The sequence below is a fragment of the Microchirus variegatus genome (assembly GCF_963457635.1).
Source record: "Microchirus variegatus genome assembly, chromosome: 20".
NCBI lineage: Eukaryota > Metazoa > Chordata > Actinopteri > Pleuronectiformes > Soleidae > Microchirus > Microchirus variegatus.
Window position 1 is genome coordinate 1095999 of NC_139821.1, and position 21470 is coordinate 1117468.

Consider the following 21470-nt stretch of genomic DNA (forward strand, 5'->3'; position numbering starts at 1 on the left):
CGCGCAGACACACACACACGCACACACACGGAGAGGGTTCATACCGGTGATGAAGACTCTGCAGGTCTGGATGAAGATGAAGGTCTTGGTCTGTCCGGGTCTCGGCTCTGGCTCTGGTTCGGCTCGGCTCGGTTATGTTCGGTTCGGTTCGGTGTGAATCAGACCTCGGGTTCGTGGTTCAGAATCACAAAGTGCGCAGAGATGAAGCTGCGTTTCTTCTGGACTGCGGACATATCCAGACTGTCAAAGTAAAAGACTCTATCCACATCAACTTCCTGCAAGCTCCTTCAAAATAAAAGCCTGGGGATTTGTCCTTTTCTTTCCGTTTTGTTCTAATGTTAATATTTGATTTTATTGACGCAGTTTAATTTAATTTAATGTCGAATGTTTTGTTTAAAAAGCATGAAATCATTGTGTAAATATTTGGGTTTTAGGTTTGGTCTCCCGGTTTATTTTGTAGTGTCTGTGCTTCACTTCCTGTCTGGGATTCAGCAGAAGGTTGATGAGGAGATGGAGGGAAGATCCTACAGTGACACCTGGTGGCAAAGAGGCGTCACTGCACGAGGGCACCCTCTATCTGTGAGGAGGAGGAGGAGGAAGAGGAAGAGGAGGAGGAGGAGGAGGAGGAGCTCCCGTTGATGAATGCACTAATTATTCAGGTGAAAACAGTTTGTTTTTACACCGAAGAAGAAAAAGATCAGCAGAGGTGAGTTTGTTTTTAACTTCATTTATTACTTTAATTTAAATCACTTAAAAACAGCAGTGTGTGTGTGTGTGTGTGTGTGTGACAGTTTGGTGTTTAAGGGATAATTCAGGTTAAATTATAAACTGCCTCATTACTTGTACACATAAACAGTACAGGGTGTTTTATTTTGAAAACCACAGACTCAAGATGTTTTATTTTGCAAACCACAGACTCAGGTTGTTTTATTTTGAAAACCACAGACTCGGGATGTTTTAATTTGAAAACCACAGACTCAGGATGTTTTATTTTGAAAACCACAGACTCAAGATGTTTTATTTTGCAAACCACAGACTCAGGTTGTTTTATTTTGAAAACCACAGACTCAGGATGTTTTATTTTGAAAATCACAGACTCGGGGTGTTTTATTTTGAAAACCACAGACTCAGGATGTTTTATTTTGAGAAAAATCACAGACTCGGGATGTTTTAATTTGAAAACCACAGACTCAGGGTGTTTTATTTTGAAAACCACAGACTCAGGATGTTTTATTTTGAGAAAAACCACAGACTCAGGGTATTTTATTTTGAAAACCACAGACTCAGTATGTTTTTTTTCAGGTGCACGGTCATCCTGAGCCTCAGGTCACATGGTACAGAGAGGGGAAGCCTGTGATTGGACGAGAACACTGTGTCATTGAGCGACGTGGGCGGGGCACCTTCAGTTTGGTGGTGGGCGGAGTCAGAGAAGACGACCTCGGACGTTACACCTGTCAGGCAACCAATCAGGCGGGGAGTCGACAGGTGACTGTGGAGATTCTCTGTGAAGGTACAAATACCTGCAGTACTGCAGATAATACTGCTAATGCTAGAATTAACGACTACTCCTACTGCTCTCTATACTATTATACCTGTCGACAGTACTTCTACTACTGCTATCTGTAGTACTACTACTGAAAACAGCACTACTGCTCGCTATACTACCATCTAACAATACTATAACTGCTGCTAGCATAACTGCTGCTAGCATCACAACTACCTCATAACTATACCATTGTACATTACTGCTACTGCTACAGCTAACAATAGTACTGCTATTAGGACACGCCCACAAATACCTGAACAAAAATCTTTTTACAAAAGTTTGAACGACTGTTAGCTCCAGGTGAGTTTATATGAGTGTTAGCTACAGGTGAGTTTGTATGAGTGTTAGATACAGGTGAGTTTACCTTTAGCTACAGGTGTGTTTATATGAGTGTTAGCTACAGGTGTGTTTGTACGAGTGTTAGCTACAGGTGAGTTTACCTTTAGCTACAGGTGCGTTTATACGAGTGTTAGCTACAGGTGAGTTTACCTTTAGCTACAGGTGAGTTTATATGAGTGTTAGCTACAGGTGTGTTTATACGAGTGTTAGCTACAGGTGAGTCTCTGTTTGTTTGTTGTTTATATCTCAGGAGGGGGCGGTGCTCCAGTCTTGTGGGCGTGTCGGCGCGTGCGTGCGCTCCGGCCTTCACTTCCTGGAGATAAAGGAAGTTTGTGCGGACGACGCAGGAAGTTACTCGTGTTCGGTACACCAGCGGCTGTGGAGCAGCGGCTGCAGTGGCTCAGCTCCACCTCCAGGGGGAGCCAGACGATCACTGTGAGGGACAGCGTGGAGCAGCGGACGCTGAGTGAGTCAACGAAGCAGCTCACACAATATAGAATATATGAATATTCCTTTAAGTCACCACTGACGTGTCCAGCAGGGGGCAGCAAAGACACACACACACACACACACACACACACACTGTGTAAGATGTTTAACTAAATAAAACAGAAAGTGTTGTTTTTTAATGTTTATTATTTGTCCTCACCGATGAGACACTGTGTGTGTGTGTGTGTGTGTGTGTGTGTGTGTGTGTGTGTGTGTGTGTGTGTGTGTTAGTTAAATTAACTGATCTGAAAACAGTCGAGTCAGGAGAAACACGAGAGAGCTGAAATAGAAACACAGTGTGTGTGTGTGTGTGTTCTTGTACTTGCGGCATACTGAGGACCAGTGAGGGTTTTTAACCAACAAAGTGAGGTCATTTTTATGGAATGAGGACATTTTGGCCGGTCCTCACTTCAAATCACTTCCTTAGGTTGCTATAACATGCTATACTCAATTTTTCAAAAAAAAAAAAAAAAAAATTTTTGGACAATATAGTATAGTATGATTTTTTTGTCAAATTTTGGACCAAAGATTTTGGGTAAAATTTATTTTTTCAAATTTTGGACAATATAGTATAGTATGATGTTTTTGTCATATTTTGGGTCAATTTTGTTTTAAAAATTTTGGACGACATAGTATAGTATGATGGTTTTGTCAAATTTTGGACCAAAATTTTTGGGTACATTTCTTTTTTCAAATTTTGGGTAATTTTTTTTTTTCAAATGTTGGGTAATTTTTTTTTTTAATTTTGGACGACATAGTATAGTATGATATTTTTGTCAAATTTTGGACCAAAAATTTTGGGAAACTTTTTTTTTCAAATTTTGGACGATATAGTATAGTGTGACGTTTTTGTAAAATTTTGGACCAAAATTTTTGGGTACATTTCTTTTTTCAAATTTTGGGTAAAAAATTTTTTTTTTAAATTTTGGGTCATTTTTTTTTTTCAAATTTTGGGTAATTTCTCTTTTTCAAATTTTGGACAATATAGTATAGTATGATACTTTTGTCAAATTTTGGACCAAAATTTTTGGCAAACTTTTTTTCAAATTTTGGACGATATAGTATAGTGTGAGGTTTTTGTCAAATTTTGGACCAAAAATTCAAAAAAAAAGTTTTCCAGTCCTTTTTGCTCTGGGGCTCCACCTGCGACCTTTTTATGGTACTGCAACCAGTAGTATTTTGTAGATGTCATTCATGAAGAAGATATTTGTAATTGTGATTTATAAAGTGGAAATGCTGGTCCTCAGTATGCAGAAAGTACAAGAATGTGTGTGTGTGTGTGTGGGGTGGGAGGGGGGGGCCATCAGCTCGGAGGAGAGTTAAACAAATATGAGAGCTGGAAACCATATAAAGACAAAACACGCTGGTCCAGTGAACGCAGCGCACACACACACACACACACACACACACACACACACACACACACACACACACACCTAACAAGGACATGGTTCTTGTCTGTGTCTCGTCCACATGTCTCAGATGTCTCAGATGTCTCACAGCTGTTTTCACATCAGCAGCAGAGAGGAAACTGTCCTTTGTCCTTAAAGGGACAGTTCGCTTATGATAAACTCTCGGCTCTCGATCCACGTGATCTGTGAGCGCCCCCTGCTGCTGAGACACACACACACACACTCACTCACTATCCCACACAAAAGTCCACAGAGTAAATCAGTCGTTTTCATCCACTGCTGCCTCGTGTGGTCACTTTGTGTCACTGTCACCTCCATCATTAAATGTCTCTTCAGTGTTCGATTGACCTCAGTGACACAAAGTGACCACACGAGGCAGCAGAGGACCGGCACTAGCAGCTGAAATCACTGATTTTATCCTCTGTGGACTTTGGTGTGGGAGTGAGTGGTTTTCATTGAGAAAATGCCTGATGACAGGTGTTCAGCAGCAGGAGGCGCTCTATATGTCACTGCTTCAAAACACCTGAACTGTCCCTTTAAAGCAGAGAGAGAGAGAGAGAGAGAGAGAGAGAGACATCTTCAGTTTGATCCTCACTGTCCTTATAAGGAGTCGGGATTTCCTTTTTCCTCTCTTCAAACTGTGTGTGTGTGTGTGTGTGTGTGTCCTCTGTGGCATGTCTGATATGTACACAGACCAAAGCCTGTACACCACACACACACACACACACACACACACACACACACACACACACACACACACACACACACCTGGCTCTCAGTGCTAACTGTTTAATTGATTAATGTGTAACTGCATCAACAACCAGTACTAGCATTAGGTAGTTGTGTTGTGTTGTGTTGTGTTGTGTGTGCAGGCAGTCTGCAGGGTCAGAGGTCAAAGGTCACAGACGCCATCTTTGAGGCGCCGCGATTCGTCAAACGGCTGCTCGACCTGAAGGTGATGGACGGCAGCAGAGTCGCCATGACGCTGGAGCTGACCGGTACCAGTGTGTGTGCGTGTGTGTGTGTTTGTGTGTGTGTGTGTGTGTGTGTGTGTGTGTGTGCGTGTGTGTGTGCGTGTGTGTGTGCGTGTGCGTGTGCACTGGTATTTCCTGTCAAACCACCAGAGACATGGTGAAGACGAGATGAGGACAAATTCACTAATGCTTCATTTCCTCTGTGTCTGTGCCTGTGTGTGTGTGTGTGTGTGTGTGTGTGTGTGTGTGTGTGTGTGTGTGTGTGTTATATAATCCACTCTTATGTCTTCATAATCTGTGAAGGTCACTTGTCTCATTCATCCAAACTTCTCCTGCTCATTATCTCTAGTTCTGAAGACATCTGCTAACACCTGAAAACATCTGCTAGCACCTACTAACATCTGCTAACATCTGAAGACATTTGCTAACAGCTGAAGACACTTGTTAACATCTGCTAACACCTGAAGACATCTGCTAACACCTGCTAATATCTGAAGACATCTGCTAACACCTGAGAACATCTGCTAGCACCTACTAACATCTGAAGACATTTGCTAACACCTGAGAACATCTGCTAGCACCTACTAACATCTGGTAACACCTGCTAACACCCGAAGACATCTGCTAACACCTGAAAACATCTGCTAGCACCTACTAACATCTGCTAACATCTGAAGACATTTGCTAACACCTGAAGACACTTGTTAACATCTGCTAACACCTGAAGACATCTGCTGAATTCATCTGCTAACACCTGCTAACATCTGAAGACATTTGCTAACACCTGAAGACACTTGTTAACATCTGCTAACACCTGAAGACATCTGCTGAATTCATCTGCTAACACCTGCTAACATCTGAAGACATCTGCTAACACCTGAAAACATCTGCTAGCACCTACTAACATCTGGTAACACCTGCTAACACCTGAAGACATCTGCTAACACCTGAAAACATCTGCTAGCACCTACTAACATCTGCTAACATCTGAAGACATTTGCTAACACCTGAAGACACTTGTTAACATCTGCTAACACCTGAAGACATCTGCTGAATTCATCTGCTAACACCTGCTAACATCTGAAGACATCTTCTAACACTTGCTAACATCTGAAGACACCTTCTAACATCTCCTAACACCTATTAACATCTGCTAACACCTGTGTATTTCCGGACAGAGCCTGTAGATGGCGTCCAGCCGTGGTTCATCTCCAAACCCAAACCTGTGAGCGCGGCGGTGGGACAACATGTCCTCCTGTCCTGTGCCGTCTTTGGAGACCCGTTCCCTCAGTGCACCTGGACCAGAGCTGACCTGAGACGACCTCTGACCTCTGAAGACTACGAGCTGCTGCAGAAAGACCACGTGGTCTCGCTGCTGATCAGGTCCTCGATGTCCTCACGACTGAGACATATGTGTTGTGTTTGAACGAGTCCTCCTTTGTCCTCCTTTGTCCTCAGGACGGTGAAGACGTGTCACGCTGGAGATTATCTGTTCAGCCTGAGGTCAGAGACAAACTTTATTGACACGCTGAGGATTAAGCTCCGCCTCCTCGCCACCGCCATGTTCAGCTGTAAATCTGTCCGTTCATTCATTCATGTTCACTTTAGACTTTTATTAGGGATGTATAAACAAAGACATTCTGACATGTTTAGACCAGAGGACGTTTATGAGGGACAGAGGACATTTATGGACATTTATGGACATTTATGAGGGACAGAGGACGTTTATGAGGGACAGAGGACATACATGATGGACAGATGACATTTATGAGGGACAGAGGACATTTACAAACAAAGTAAGTCAAGAATAATCCCAACATTTAAGTTTCTGTAAGTCACTGAAAAAGTTTGTGTGTCTGTGTGTGTGTGTGTGTGTGTGTGTGTGTTCTTGTGGCATACCGAGGACCAGTGACCAGTTTTTAACCAACAAAGTGAGGACATTTTTACAAAGTGAGGACATTTTGGCCGGTCCTCACTTTGTTTTGATTGAAATCACTTCCTTAGGTTGAAAACATGTTATACTCTATTTTTAACACAGGTCCTCAATTAGGTACTCAATTGGGGCTCCACCTGCAGACATGTTATGGTACTGCACCCAGTAGTTCTTTATAGATGTCATTCATGAAGTAGAAATTTGTAAATGTGTTGGTGTGTGTGTGTGTGAGTGTGTGTGTGTGCGTGTGTGTTTGTGTGTGTGTACAGGAACAGTGTGTAGCTGTTGTGAGTCTGTCGGTCACCGATGAAGACACAAGAGGACGAGACGACGACAGGTGAGAGACGTCCTGTCCGTCATCCGTCTGATCAATGAACCAATCACAGTCAGCGAGTGTGTGTGTGTGTGTGTGTCTTTGTGTGTGTGTGTCTTTTTGTGTGTGTGTGTGTGTGAGACAGAGACAGTTCAGGGTGTATGTCCTTATAAGGACAGTGGAGTCACTTGTGATGTAACGTGAACATTTAGAGTCGAGGTCTGTTTCCTCGTCCTGTCTCCGCCCCCAAACACAAAGTGGGCGGGGCTTGGCCTCTTGTTCTGGGGCATTAACCCAGCTCTGTTTATTCTCTCTCTCTCTCTCTCTCTCTCTTGTCTCTTGTCCGTCTGTCCTCGTTTGTCCAACTCTGCAGCAGCAGCAGCAGCAGGAGGAGGAGGAGGAGGAGGAGGTTCCAGAGGAGGAGGAGGAGGAGGCGTGGAGCAGAGCGGCAGCAGCAGAGCTGGTGTCAGTCAGCAGTGGCAGGAGGCCAAGCAGGAGCAGAAGGAGAAGCAGCCACTCCTGCACCTGCAGCAGGAGGTGAAGAAGAAGAAGGAGGAGGAGGAGGAGGACCACCACCACCACCACCAGACCTCCACCGCTGCTCCCCGAGGCCTCCTCACGCACCGTGCAGAGGAGCTGCGACAGAAGGAGGCGTCAGCAGCCGCCGGGACGCTCACACACACATGGATTTTAAGTCCAACCTCAAGGGGGTCAAGCCCAAGGCGCAGGAGGAGCGCAAGGTCGCCTCCTCGCAGCAGGTGGACTTCCGCTCCGTGCTGGGGAAGAAGAGCGCCACCAACAGCAACGGCAGCAAAGCGCAGGAGGCGCCCGAGAAGAACGCCGCCGACTTCAGGTCCGTCCTCGCCGGCAAGAAGAAGACGGCGGCCAACGGAGACGAGGAGAAGGCGACGACGGTCAACAACTGTGTGGACAGAGGGATTAACGACAGGAGTAATGGAGGAGGAGCAGGAGGAGCAGGAGGAGCAGGAGGAGGAGCAGGAGGAGCAGGAGGAGCAGGGAAGGTGCTGGAGTTTGTGGAGAAGCTCAGTGATGTGACGGTGGAGGACGGACAGCGTCTGCGTCTCCAGTGTCTCCTCAGCCCTCAGCCCTGTGACGTCTCTGTGACCTGGACTCTGGACGGGAAAACCATCAAAGCGTCCAAGTTCATCGTCCTCGCCAGCAAAGGTCAGAGGTCACACACACACACACACACACACACACACGGACACACACACATGGACCGACATCACTTCCTACAGACTTGAGTCTGAACCTGAACTTTGGAAAACAAAGTCGCGGGTCAAAGGTCAAAGGTTAAGGAGCAGATGCCGTTGTTGTTGTTGTTTGCATTAAGCTGTGCTTGTTGCGGTTAGCCTAGCGACACAGCATGCTAGCCAATGTTAGCTGTACGATGCTAGCACCTGAAGGAACAATGAATAACTGAAGTTTATGATGAAGATGAAGCTCAGACTCTATTAATAGAAGACAGATCTGAGACAACAGCGACAGGATGTGATGAGACGGATCACTTTACACACACGTACACACACACACACACACACACACACACACACACACACACACACACACACACACACACACTGTCATTAAAGTCCATTAAAGGAATATTCCACCAGTTTGAGATGAAAATGTTTTTTTGTATGAATAAAGAAAACAAAGGTCATTTCTGTTTGTTTTGATCTTTAAGATCAAACATGTGATGTTGTGATGGAGAACAGTAAAGACCTGCTGCTATATCTGAACATGTGTGTGTGTGTGTGTGTGTGTGTGTGTGTGTGTGTGTGTGTGTGTGTGTGTGTGTGTGTGTGTGTGTGTGACTGCACTAATCCACCTTCTGTTATTTCAGTCGGTCCCTGATCCAGCCTGTTAAAGGTCAGAGGTCACTGTTGTCCTCAGTTTGTACTGTACAATAGAACACACACACACACACACACACACACACCAACCTGGGGGCGGAGCTTAACCATTGAGTTAGTCACATACACATGAATATAAATATAATGACACAAAGACACATTTGTTTCTTTGATGTTTTCTGATTCAAATGGGATTTTGGTGCTGAGTCGTGTTGTTATTGTTATTTGTGACATGATTTATGATACTGTTGTTGTTTGTGACGTTACTGTCGTTGCTGTTGTTTGTGACACTGTTGTTGTTTGTGACGCTGTTGTTGTGGTTGTTTGTGATGCTGTTGTTGTTTGTGATGCTGTTGTTGTTTGTAAGACTGTTGTTGTTGTGGTTGTTATGACGCTGTTGTTGATTGTGATGTTGTTGTTTGACGCGGTTATTGTTGTTGTTTATGACACTGTTGTTGTGGTTGTTTGTGATGCTGTTGTTGTTATTGTTGTTGTTTGTGACACTGTTATTGTTGATGTTTATGACACTGTTGTTGTTGTTGTTTGTGATGCTGTTGTTGTTGTTGTTTGACGCTGTTGTTGTTGTGGTGGTTGTTGTTTGTGACGCTGTTGTTGTGGTTGTTTGTGACGCTGTTGTTGTTATTGTTGTTGTTTGTGATGCTGTTGTTGTTGTTATTGTTGTTTGTGATGCTGTTGTTTATGACACTGTTGTGGTTGTTTGTGATGCTGTTGTTTATGACACTGTTGTTGTGGTTGTTTGTGATGCTGTTGTTGTTATTGTTGTTGTTTATGACACTGGTGTTGTTGTTGTTTGTGACACTGTTGTTATTGTTGTTTATGACGTTGTTGTTGTTGTTGTTTGTGACACTGTTGTTGTTGTTGTTGTTGTTGTTGCAGGCGGCCTGTGCTCTCTGACCATAGACAAAGCTCTTCCAGAGGACCAGGGTCAGTACAGATGTTTGGCTGAAGGTTCTTCAGGACGAACAGACTGTAGCTGCACCGTCCTCGTTCACGGTGAGACGTGTTTTCAGATTTAATCTCAATCACAGATTATCCTGTTTCCTGTTGTTAAGACAGAGATTTAATGAAGGATTTCCCTGAAGAGAGAGAGAGAGAGAGAAGTGTTAAAGGCACAGTTCAGGTTCTTTGTTGTGTGAGGAACTCAGCTGTGAGCGCCCCCTGCTGTTGAGACTCAGAAACTCACTGTGATTTTAGTCTGTGAACAAAAGACGTCAAATCTGAGACAGCTGTTAAACTTTGTATAAGTTCTTATTATATATCTTCTATATAGTTACTGTGTGATCTGTAAAAAGTGTGTGTGTGTGTGTGTGTGTTCATCCTTCGTATGTAAATGATATGTAAATGACCTCTCCCCCTCAGACCCTGGTGAAAACTCTCCGTCAGTGAAGAAGTCCACAGCGACCTTAGAGAGTGAGTTTCCAAAATATGCAGCAGCTCCTTTTTTTCCTTTTGTCCCAATAAGGAGCTGAAGACTGAGGCTGATGGTTCCCACACACACACACACACACACGCACGCACACACGCACGCACGCACACACACACCGTCCACGTTTCCCATCATCCTCTCTGCTCCTCATTCACATCACAGTGTGTGTCTATAAAAAACACATAATATACAGACTGTCTGTGTGTGTCTCTGTCTGTGTGTGTGTGTCTGTGTGTGTGTCTGTGTGTGTGTCTGTCTGTGTGTGTGTCTGTGTGTGTGTGTGTGTGTGTGTGTCTCACTCACTCATGATTGGTTGTCATGTCATGTCTCACAGGTGAAGCCAGGATAAAGAAACCAACAACCAAGACTCCTCCAAAACAAGGTTACACACACACACACACACACACACACACACACACACACACACACAGGTTATTGATGACTGATCACAGGTTATTGATCTGTCGTCAGCAGCTCTTCCTCCTCAGATCCTTCAGTTTCCTGAGGACATGAAGATTCTGGCCGGACAGAAAGTGGAGATCGTCTGTCGCTTCACTGGAGCTCCACCTATTATCTGTACCTGGCTGAAGTTCAGGAAGCCAGTGAGTGTGTGTGTGTGTGTGTGTGTGAGAGTGAGTGTGTGTGTGTGTGTGTGTGTGTGTGTGTGTGTGTGTGTGTGTGTATGTGTGTGTGTGTGTGTGTGTGTGTGTGTGTGAGCGTGTGTGTGCGTGCGTGCGTGCGTGTGAGTGTGTGCGCTTGCATGCGTGTGAGTGTGTGTATGTGTGTGAGCGTGTGTGTGTGTGCGTGCGTGCGTGCGTGCGTGTGTGTGAGTGAGTGAGTGTGAGTGAGTGTGTGTGTACGTGTGTGTGTGTGTGTGTGTGTGTGAGTGAGTGTGTGCGTGCGTGCTAGTGAGTGTGTGTGAGTGTGTGTGTGTGTGTGCGTGTGTGTGTGCGTGCTTGTGAGTGTGTGTGCTAGTGAGTGAGTGTGTGCGTGTGTGAGTGTGTGTGTGTGCGTGCGTGCATGCGCGTGCGTGCATGCGCGTGTGTGCGTGCACTTGCGTGCACGTGCGTGTTAGTGTGTGTGAGTGAGTGAGTGTGAGTGAGTGTGTGTGTACGTGTGTGTGTGTGTGTGTGTGTGTGTGTGAGTGAGTGTGTGCGTGAGTGTGTGCGTGCGTGCTAGTGAGTGCGAGTGTGTGTGTGTGCGTGTGTGTGTGCGTGCTTGTGAGTGTGTGTGCTAGTGAGTGAGTGTGTGAGTGTGTAAGTGTGTGTGCTAGTGAGTGAGTGTGTGTGTGTGCGTGTGAGTGTGTGTGTGTGCGTGCGTGCACGTGCGTGTTAGTGTGTGTGAGTGAGTGAGTGTGTGTGTACGTGTGTGTGTGTGTGTGTGTGTGAGTGAGTGTGTGCGTGCGTGCTAGTGAGTGCGAGTGTGTGTGAGTGTGTGTGTGTGTGTGCGTGTGTGCGTATGAGTGTGTGTGCGTGCGTGTGAGTGTGTGTGTGAGTGCGTGTGAGCGTGTGAGTGTGTGTGTGCGTGTGCGTGTGTGCGTGTGTGCGTGTGTGCGTGTGTGTGTGTGTGTGTGTGCGTGCACTTAGTTCATCTTGATCACATGATCACTCCTCTGTGTGTGTGTGTGTGTTCAGATCCAGGAGGGCGTGGCCGACATCATCAGCGATGACATCACGAGCAGACTGACCATCAGCAGCGGTCAGCAGGATCACTGCGGCTGTTACACCATCGAGCTGAGGAACACGTACGGCGTGAGACAGGCGGCGCTCAACCTCACCATCGTCGGTAAGAGCGCTGTCGTCGTTGTTGTTGTTGTCGTGGTGACGTGTGTGATTGCAGTGCGGTGCAGCAGCCTGTAGGGGTCAGCGTTGTCCCTCTGTGTGTCTCAGATAAACCCGACCCTCCGGCCAGAGTCCCCGCCGCCTCGGACGTCCGCCGCTCCAGTCTGACGCTGTCGTGGTACGGGCCCACGTACGACGGCGGCAGCGCCGTTCAGTCCTACCTCCTGGAGGCGTGGGACTCTGTGGAGCAGCAGTGGCGCCACCTGGTGTCCTGTAACAGCACGTCCTACAACGTGCAGGTGTGTACGGGAGCTTCGTTCGCAGACAGGAAGTGTGCCGCGTTTACCGTCTTTGACCGTGTCTGCGTGTCTGTGTCCGTGTGTACAGAACCTTCTGCCTGAGCGTCAGTACAAGTTCCGCGTCCGAGCGCAGAACATTTACGGCGTCGGAGAACCGAGCGCCGAGTCGGAGCCGGTGACGGTCGGACTGGTGGACGATGACGGTCAGTGTAAAAGTGTAAAAAAAAAAAACCCTATCAAATGACGTTCACGGAGTTCACGCCGAATGCTAATGCTAAGCTAACTGCTAACATTCATATTTGTGCCCCCCCCCTTCAGGTCGACTAACGTCACTGCACTGACTTTAAATAAAAACAAGCACAGATTAACTTAAATTAGCGCTCACATCTTTGAACGTGACGTTTGGTGCTAACAATGCTAACAATGCTAACGCCGCTGCCGTTTGGTCCCCGACAGAAAAACACGAGGACGAAGTGGAGGAGGACGACGAAGGTACGACTTCCTGCTTACGTCGATATGCCACACACACACTCACGCACACACACACACACACACGCACACACACGATAGCGTGACGTCACATGACCTCCCCGTGACCTCTGACCTGTGTGTGATTCAGACAAAGAGCCTGAATACAGAGACGTGGCGATTCGCACCGAGGTGAAGGTGAAGGAGCTGTACGACGTGGAGGAGCGGCTGGGAACGTAAGGCTCCGCCCCCCCGCCCCCTCACCCACAATGCACCTGTGTCCCCCCCGCGTCCTCACCGTGTGTTATCGTTGCAGGGGAAAGTTTGGACAAGTTTTCAAACTGGTGGAAAAATCCACGAGGAAAGTTTGGGCGGGAAAATTCATCAAAGCGTTTTCGGCCAAAGACAAACAGAACGTCCGTCAGGAGATCGACATCATGAACCGTCTCCATCATCCTAAACTGGTCCAGTGTGTGGACGCGTTTGAGGCCAAGTCTGACATGGTCATGGTCCTGGAGATGTACGTCCAACTGTCCAACTGTCCACACTCACTGTCCAACATTCACTGTACAACTGTCCAACATTCACTGTCCTCACTCACTGTCCAACATTCACTGTCCACACTCACTGTCCAACTGTCCAACATTCACTGTCCAACTGTCCACACTCACTGTCCAACTGTCCACACTCACTGTCCAACTGTCCAACACTCACTGTCCAACTGTCCAACACTCACTGTCCAACACTCACTGTCCAACATTCACTATCCACTGTCCACACTCACTGTCCAACTCTCCAACATTCACTGTCCAACGCTCGCTGTCCAACTGTCCACACTCACTGTCCAACTGTCCAACACTCACTGTCCACTGTCCAACTGTCCAACACTCACTGTCCAACATTCACTGTCCACTGTCCACACTCACTGTCCAACTGTCCAACATTCACTGTCCAACTGTCCAACATTCATTGTCCAACTGTCCAACACTCATTGTCCAACTGTCCACACTCACTGTCCAACTGTCCAACTCACTGTCCAGCTGTCCAACTGTCCACACTCACTGTCCAACTGTCCAACATTCACTGTCCAACTGTCCAACTCACTGTCCAGCTGTCCACACTTACTGTCCAACTGTCCACACTAACTGTCCAACTGTCCACACTCACTGTCCAATTGTCCAACTCACTGTCCAACTGTACACACTTACTGTCCAACTCACTGTCCAACTGTCCACACTTACTGTCCAACTGTACACACTTACTGTCCAACTGTCCAACATTCACTGTCCAACACTCACTGTCCAACTGTCCAAACTCAAAGTAAAAATCATCTTTGACAGCTCCTGCAGTACCATCAGTGTCCACTGGGAGGATCACTGTGTGATGATCTTGTCTGTGTCTGTGCAGGATTTCTGGCGGTGAGTTGTTTGAGCGAATCATCGACGAGGACTTTGAGTTGACAGAGCGTGAGGTCATCAAATACATGCTTCAGATCATCGACGGCGTCAGCTTCATCCACAAAGTGGGCGTGGTTCATCTGGACCTGAAGCCTGAGAACATCATGTGTGTCAATAAGACGGGATCAAAGATCAAGCTCATCGACTTTGGACTCGCAAGATGTCTCGGTAACCTGTGAACGTGTGAATGTGTGTGAATGAGTGAACGTGTGAAAGTGTGAATGTGTGTGAATGTGTGAATGTGTGAATGTGTGTGAATGAGTGAACGTGTGTGAATGTGTGAACGTGTGAATGTGTGTGAACGTGTGTGAATGTGTGAACGTGTGAACCTGTGAACGTGTGTGAACGTGTGTGAACGTGTGAATGTGTGAATGTGTGTGAACGAGTGTGAATGTGTGTGAACGAGTGTGAATGTGTGTGAACGAGTGAATATGTGAACGTGTGAATGTGTGTGACCGTGTGAATATACATGAACGTGTGAATATGTAAACGTGTGAATGTGTGTGAATGTGTGAACGTGTGAATGTGTATGAATGTTTGAACGTGCGAATATATATGAACGTGTGAATATGTTTGAATGTGTGAACATATGAACGTGTGAATATGTGAACGTATGAATGTGTGAACGTATGAATATGTAAACATATGAACTTGTAAACATATATGAATGTGTGTACGTGTGAATGTGTGAATATGTAAAAGTATGAATGTGTGAACAAATGAACGTGAACATATATGAACGTGTGAATATGTTTGAATGTGTGAACATATGTGAACGTGTGACTATGTGCAGGTATGAATGTGTGAATATGTGAACGTGTGAATGTGTGAACTTATGAATATGTAAACATGAACTTGTGAATTTATATGAATGTGTTAATATGTAAACGTGTGAACATATATGAATGAGTGAATATGTAAACGTGTGAACATATAGGAATGTGTGAATATGTAAAAGAATGAATGTGTGAATATTTTTGAATGTGTGAACCTATATGAACGTGTGAATATGTTTGAATGTGTGAACATATATGAATGTGTGACTATGTGAAGGTATGAATGTTTGAATATGTGAACGTGTGAATTTGTGAATGTATGAATATGTAAACATGAACTTGTGAATATATATGAATGTGTGAATATGTAAACATGAACGTGTGAATATGTAACATATGAATGTGTGAATATATAAACGTATGAATGTGTGAGGGTTTGAATATGTAAACATATGAACGTGTAAATATGTATGAATGTGAACATGTATGAATGTGTAAATATGTAAACATATGAATGTGTGAACATGTATGAATGTATGAATATGGACGTATGAATATGTAAACAAATAAAAGTGTGAACATGAACGTATGAATATGTAAACAAATGAACTTGTGAACATGTATGAATGAATATGTAAACATAAGTGAACGTGTGAACATGAATGAACGTGTGAATGTTGTCCTGGACAGAAAACGCAGGAACGCTGAAGGTTTTGTTCGGGACTCCAGAGTTCGTGGCTCCTGAAGTCATCAACTATGAAGCCATCAGTTACCCGACAGACATGTGGAGCATCGGAGTCATCTGCTACATCCTGTGAGTTCATCCTCTCACTCATTCACTTCCTCCTGCGACGTCCTCTGACCTGTGTGTGTGTGTGTGTTTGTCTGTTTGTTTGTGTGTTTGTGTGTCGCAGACTCAGCGGCTTGTCTCCGTTTATGGGCGACAACGACAACGAGACGCTGTCCAACGTCACCTCGGCCTCGTGGGACTTTGAGGACGACGCGTTTGACGAGATCTCTGAGAACGGGAAAGACTTCATCACCCAGCTGCTGAAGAAGGACATGAAGTAAGACGCCGGGACAACCCTAACCATTCACCTTCTCACCAGTAGGGGGCAGGCTAAAGGAGAAAGACTGTTTGATTTTGATGGTAAAAGGGGGCGTGGCTTGTGTCTCCCAGGTGTCGCCTGTCATGTGCTCAGTGTCTGGAGCATCCGTGGTTAAAGCAGGACACGAACACCATGAAGACGAAGAAACTGTCCAAGGAGAGGATGAAGAAGTACATCCTGAGGAGGAAGTGGCAGGTAAAGTGCTGCTGACAGCGCCCCCTGCTGCTCTCTGCTGCTCTCTGTTCATGTGCGGTGACTGGCTCTTCTTCTTCTTCTTCTTCTGTGGTAGAAAACGGGTCACGCCGTGCTCGCCATCGGCCGACTGTCGTCCATGGCGATGATGGCCGGCGTCAGCGCTAAGAAGGGCTCGCCCACTGAAGGTGAGGTCACGGGTCACCGGAAAAACAGGGTTCGTCCAACTCGCCTCGCTAACGTGCTAACGTGCTAACGTGTCTCTGTCCAGAGGACAACCAGTTCCTGGAGTGTCTGGAGTACGAGCAGAAGGCGGAGTCAAAGCCCACGTTCACCTCGGTCATCAAAGACGTGGAGGTGGTGGAAGGAAGCGCCGCTCGCTTCGACTGCAAGATCGAAGGTTAAGACAACTAACTAACTAACTAACTACTGTTTTAACTATCTGCTATTTAAACTAACTAATAATAAACTATTTTAACTATCAACTATTTCAACTAACTAATAATAAACTATTTTTACTATCAACTATATAAACTAACTACTATTTTAACTATCAACTATTTCAACTAACTAATAATAAACTATTTCAACTATCAACTATTTTAACTATCAACTATTTCAACTAACTATCAACTATTTTAACTATCAACTATTTCAACTATCAACTATTTTAACTATCAACTATTTTAACTATCAACTATTTCAACTAACTAATAAACTATTTTAACTAACTATCAACTATTTCAACTAACTATCAACTATTTTAACTATCAACTATTTTAACTTTCAACTATTTCAACTTACTATCAACTATTTTAACTATCAACTATTTCAACTAACTATCAACTATTTTAACTATCAACTATTTTAACTATCAACTATTTCAACTAACTAATAAACTATTTTAACTAACTATCAACTATTTCAACTAACAATCAACTAGTTTAACTGTCAACTAATTAAACTAACTATTAATAAACTATTTAAACTATCAACTATTTCAATTAACAATAAACTATTTTAACTATCAACTAGTTTAACTATCAACTATTTCAATTAACAACTATTTCAACTAACTATCAACTATTTAAACTAATGAGTTAAACTAATGTTACTTGATTTGATTTTCTGAAACGTGATTTTCTTAAACATGATTTGCTGAAACGTGATTTTCTTAAACATGATTTGCTGAAACGTGATTTTCTGAAACGTGATTTGCTGAAACGTGATTTTCTGAAACGTGATTTGCTGAAACGTGATTTTCTGAAACGTGATTTGCTGAAACGTGATTTGCCGACGTGGTTTGGCAGGTTTCCCTGACCCAGAGGTCGTTTGGTACAAAGACGAACAACCGATCAAAGAAACGCGACATTTTCAGATCGACTACGACGAAGAAGGAAACTGTAGTCTCATCATTTCAGAGGTCAGAGGTCAAACTATGATTCACATTTATTATGTCTGACATGAGGACATGAGGACAGACTGATGTGTTCAGGGACATGAGGACAGACTGTGAGACATTCAGGGACATGAGGACAGACTGTGAGACATTCAGGGACATGAGGACAGACTGTGATGTGTTCAAGGACATGAGGACAGACTGTGATGTTCAGGGACATGAGGACAGACTGATGTGTTCAGGGACATGAGGACAGACTGTGATGTGTTCAGGGACATGAGGACAGACTGATGTGTTCAGGGACACACTGAGGACAGACTGTGATGTGTTCAGGGACATGAGGACAGACTGTGATGTGTTCAGGGACATGAGGACAGACTGTGATGCGTTCAGGGACATGAGGACAGACTGATGCGTTCAGGGACACACTGAGGACAGACTGATGTGTTCAGGGACACACTGAGGACAGACTGTGATGCGTTCAGGGACATGAGGACAGACTGTGATGCGTTCAGGGACATGAGGACAGACTGTGATGCGTTCAGGGACACACTGCGGACAGAATGATATGTTCAGGGACATGAGGACAGACTGTGATGCGTTCAGGGACACACTGAGGACAGACTGTGATGCGTTCAGGGACACACTGCGGACAGAATGATATGTTCAGGGACATGAGGACAGACTGTGATGCGTTCAGGGACACACTGCGGACAGAATGATATGTTCAGGGACATGAGGACAGACTGTGATGCGTTCAGGGACACACTGAGGACAGACTGTGATGGTTCAGGGACATGAGGACAGACTGTGATGCGTTCAGGGACATGAGGACAGACTGTGATGCGTTCAGGGACATGAGGACAGACTGTGATGCGTTCAGGGACACATTGAGGATAGACTGTGATGTGTTCAGGGACAGACTGTGATGCGTTCAGGGACATGAGGACAGACTGTGATGCGTTCGGGGACATGAGGACAGACTGTGATGCGTTCAGGGACATGAGGACAGACTGTGATGCGTTCAGGGACATGAGGACAGATAAGTCTTGACTCACTTCCTGTCCATACGTCTTCAGGTGTCAGGTGACGATGACGCCAAATACACGGTGAAGGCGGTGAACAGTCTGGGGGAGGCGACCTGCACGGCTGAGCTGCTGGTGGAGGTGATGGGCGGGGCAGAGGAGGAGGAAGAGGAGGAGTAAAAGTCTGGGCTCCCACAGGAAGAGGAGGCGGACTCTTTGACCCTCCTCTTCCTGTTTGACTTGAGCAGAAAAAAACACCCACAAATATCAGGTTCTGATTGGAGGAGGAGCAGGGGGCGGGGTTTAAATACACTAATGTTCTCTTTAAATTCTTCGCAGCTTTTCACCACCAGAGGTCACCTGACCCACCTGTAACTCCGCCCCCTCACACCATGTGCTCTTACTGTGTTTGATGTTTATGACACAAGTCTTATTTAATTGAAACACTTTGTAACCGTTTAAAAAAAAAAACACGCTTCACGTTGTTCCACCGGTCGACACCAGAGGGCAGTAAAGATTATTCTGGCTAAACAAAAAACTACAAAACCGAACAAATGTTTACAAATAACATTTCAATGAATAAATCAAAGTAAAGTAAATTATTGTCTAAGAAAAAAAAAAACAGAACGCAAGAACACGATTATCCTGAAGACGTGAAAAAGTCATATTCATCTACAGCTGCAGGGGGCGCTCTTTGACCTGGTGTCTGTGGACGTCCAGGTGAAGAAGAAGAAGAAGTGATGGTCAGAGCTTCATCGTCAAACATTCAGTAAAAAAGTGAGCAAAACCGATTAATGTTACTTTTTAAACTGTTAGTCAGTTAGTTAGTTAGCAACAGGACTAGTGAAAATGCTAAGCTAATACAGTACAACACATATGGAGCTTTTCCATGACACAGTCTGACTTTCAGCTGTAACTTAGCTAATTTAGCTCGCTGGCTAACAAACCTTAGTTCATTCTTCAATTAGCTTACATTTGTTGACATCCGGTCCATGAGTAAATGCTAGCATGTAGCTATGTTAGCATTTAGCACAGTTAGCTCAGTTTGTCAGGATGAAGCTCGGAGACGATGAAGACGATGATTTTACTGCTTTCTTGTCGCGCTGGGCGCGTTAGCGGCGCCAACGCTAACACATGACTCACGTGCGTCTTTTTTCGGTCAGTCGTCATGGAAACACATCATGGCCAGCACTAGTTTTTTTTACACGGTTTTTAGCCCAAACCGCTAACAGCTAACCACTAACAGCTAACACCTGTGCCTCCTGACTTTAGCCTTTGAGCAACACGACGACACTTTAAATGATTGTCTGGTTCAACACGAGACATGAATTCATCTTCATAGGCACAGTGGACGAGGACAGTGAGCGCCCCCTGCTGCTGATGAGGTCACACAGTGACATCTAGTGGTCAGACTGCAGATGACAACACAGCGAATCAGGGAACTACGGTGGCCTTTACGGACCAGAAAACACGTCCACTCTGTCCAAACCTTCTTTGTTTGTATCGTAAACTTCGGTTGGTAGACAACACGATTATAGTTGTATATTAAAGTAAACAACAGGGGGCGCTCACTTCAAAAAGATTCATATTTCATAAGACGAAATCGTCGAGTCATGTTCTTATTTTTTAGGATTTTGATGAGTCATAAAAAATGTGTTCGTGCCTAAAACCAGACGTGATTTAAACGTCTCTGCGTTTTTTTTTTGTCACATTCCAACGTGTTTGTGTGTTTGTTTGTTTTTGTTTGTTTGTGTTTGTCCACAATCCGAAGCCACGTCACACAGTGTGTGTGTGTGTGTGTGTGTGTGATCATCTACATTATACTGTGTTTGTTGTTGTTTTTTTGTTTTTTTTTAAACGTATTTAATACACAGATTTATATGATACTTTGGATTATTTAGATTATGTGGATTATTGGTCCTGATTTGATTTGGATTAATCTGAACGTGGATGATCTTCACTGTTATATCTGAGTTTGAGGAGAACTCTCACAGACACTAAATAAAGACATAAATCACCGCTGCTGTGTCTGGTCATTATAACATGGACATATATATATGTATTTATATATATATACATATATATATTTGTTTAACATCTGTAAAATACACTTATTATATAGGTTTCACACAACAACAATAAATCACAATACATTTGTATGCAAACAGGAAGTAGCATCTAAAATAACCACGCACTTCCTGTGGATGGGACTGAAGCCCCGCCCCCAACCTGGAGGATAATTGGCCAGATTTTGTTTTTCGCAACTTTTGTACGATCGTAACTTGACGCAACAACGGAGGCTATAACGATATTCTGTGTCTGAGTCTGTAGTCCTGGTCTGGACTGGATCTAATCTCAGGATTATAATCAGTCCGTTTGAAGGAAAACAAAGAAAACAGTTTATGAGTAATATTGTTGTAAGTTGTTGTCGTGTTGTCGTGTGAAGAGCAGTGTGTCCTCAGTGTGTTGGTCAGTGTGTCCTCAGTGTGTCCTCAGTGTGTTGGTCAGTGAGTTAATGAGGTCATCAGAGAGCTGCAGCTCATTAGTTCGTCTTCTGAGGACGATCACATGGTCTCTGATGACATCGTGACCCTGATGACATCATCACACATCATGAAAATAGACGGTGCTTTT

At 44.7% G+C, this 21470-nt stretch overlaps 1 protein-coding gene across 1 annotated transcript; it reads left to right on the forward strand.

The window, feature by feature from the left end:
- Positions 1 to 49: 49 nt before the first annotated feature.
- Positions 50 to 20415, forward strand: LOC310941512 (myosin light chain kinase, smooth muscle-like; the record flags this gene model as incomplete). Its single annotated transcript, XM_083906699.1, is given in 26 exon segments — positions 50 to 151; positions 1303 to 1530; positions 2136 to 2320; positions 4663 to 4784; positions 5939 to 6143; positions 6219 to 6343; positions 7380 to 7677; positions 7680 to 8191; positions 9781 to 9897; positions 10264 to 10314; positions 10665 to 10712; positions 10805 to 10932; positions 11965 to 12115; positions 12220 to 12410; positions 12499 to 12613; positions 12867 to 12902; positions 13030 to 13114; positions 13195 to 13398; positions 14286 to 14503; positions 15802 to 15925; positions 16026 to 16178; positions 16292 to 16415; positions 16510 to 16600; positions 16684 to 16812; positions 17723 to 17835; positions 18891 to 20415. Coding segments are annotated over 26 exon segments (3981 nt in total). The 3' UTR covers positions 19017 to 20415.
- Between the last annotated feature and the right edge of the window lie 1055 nt (positions 20416 to 21470).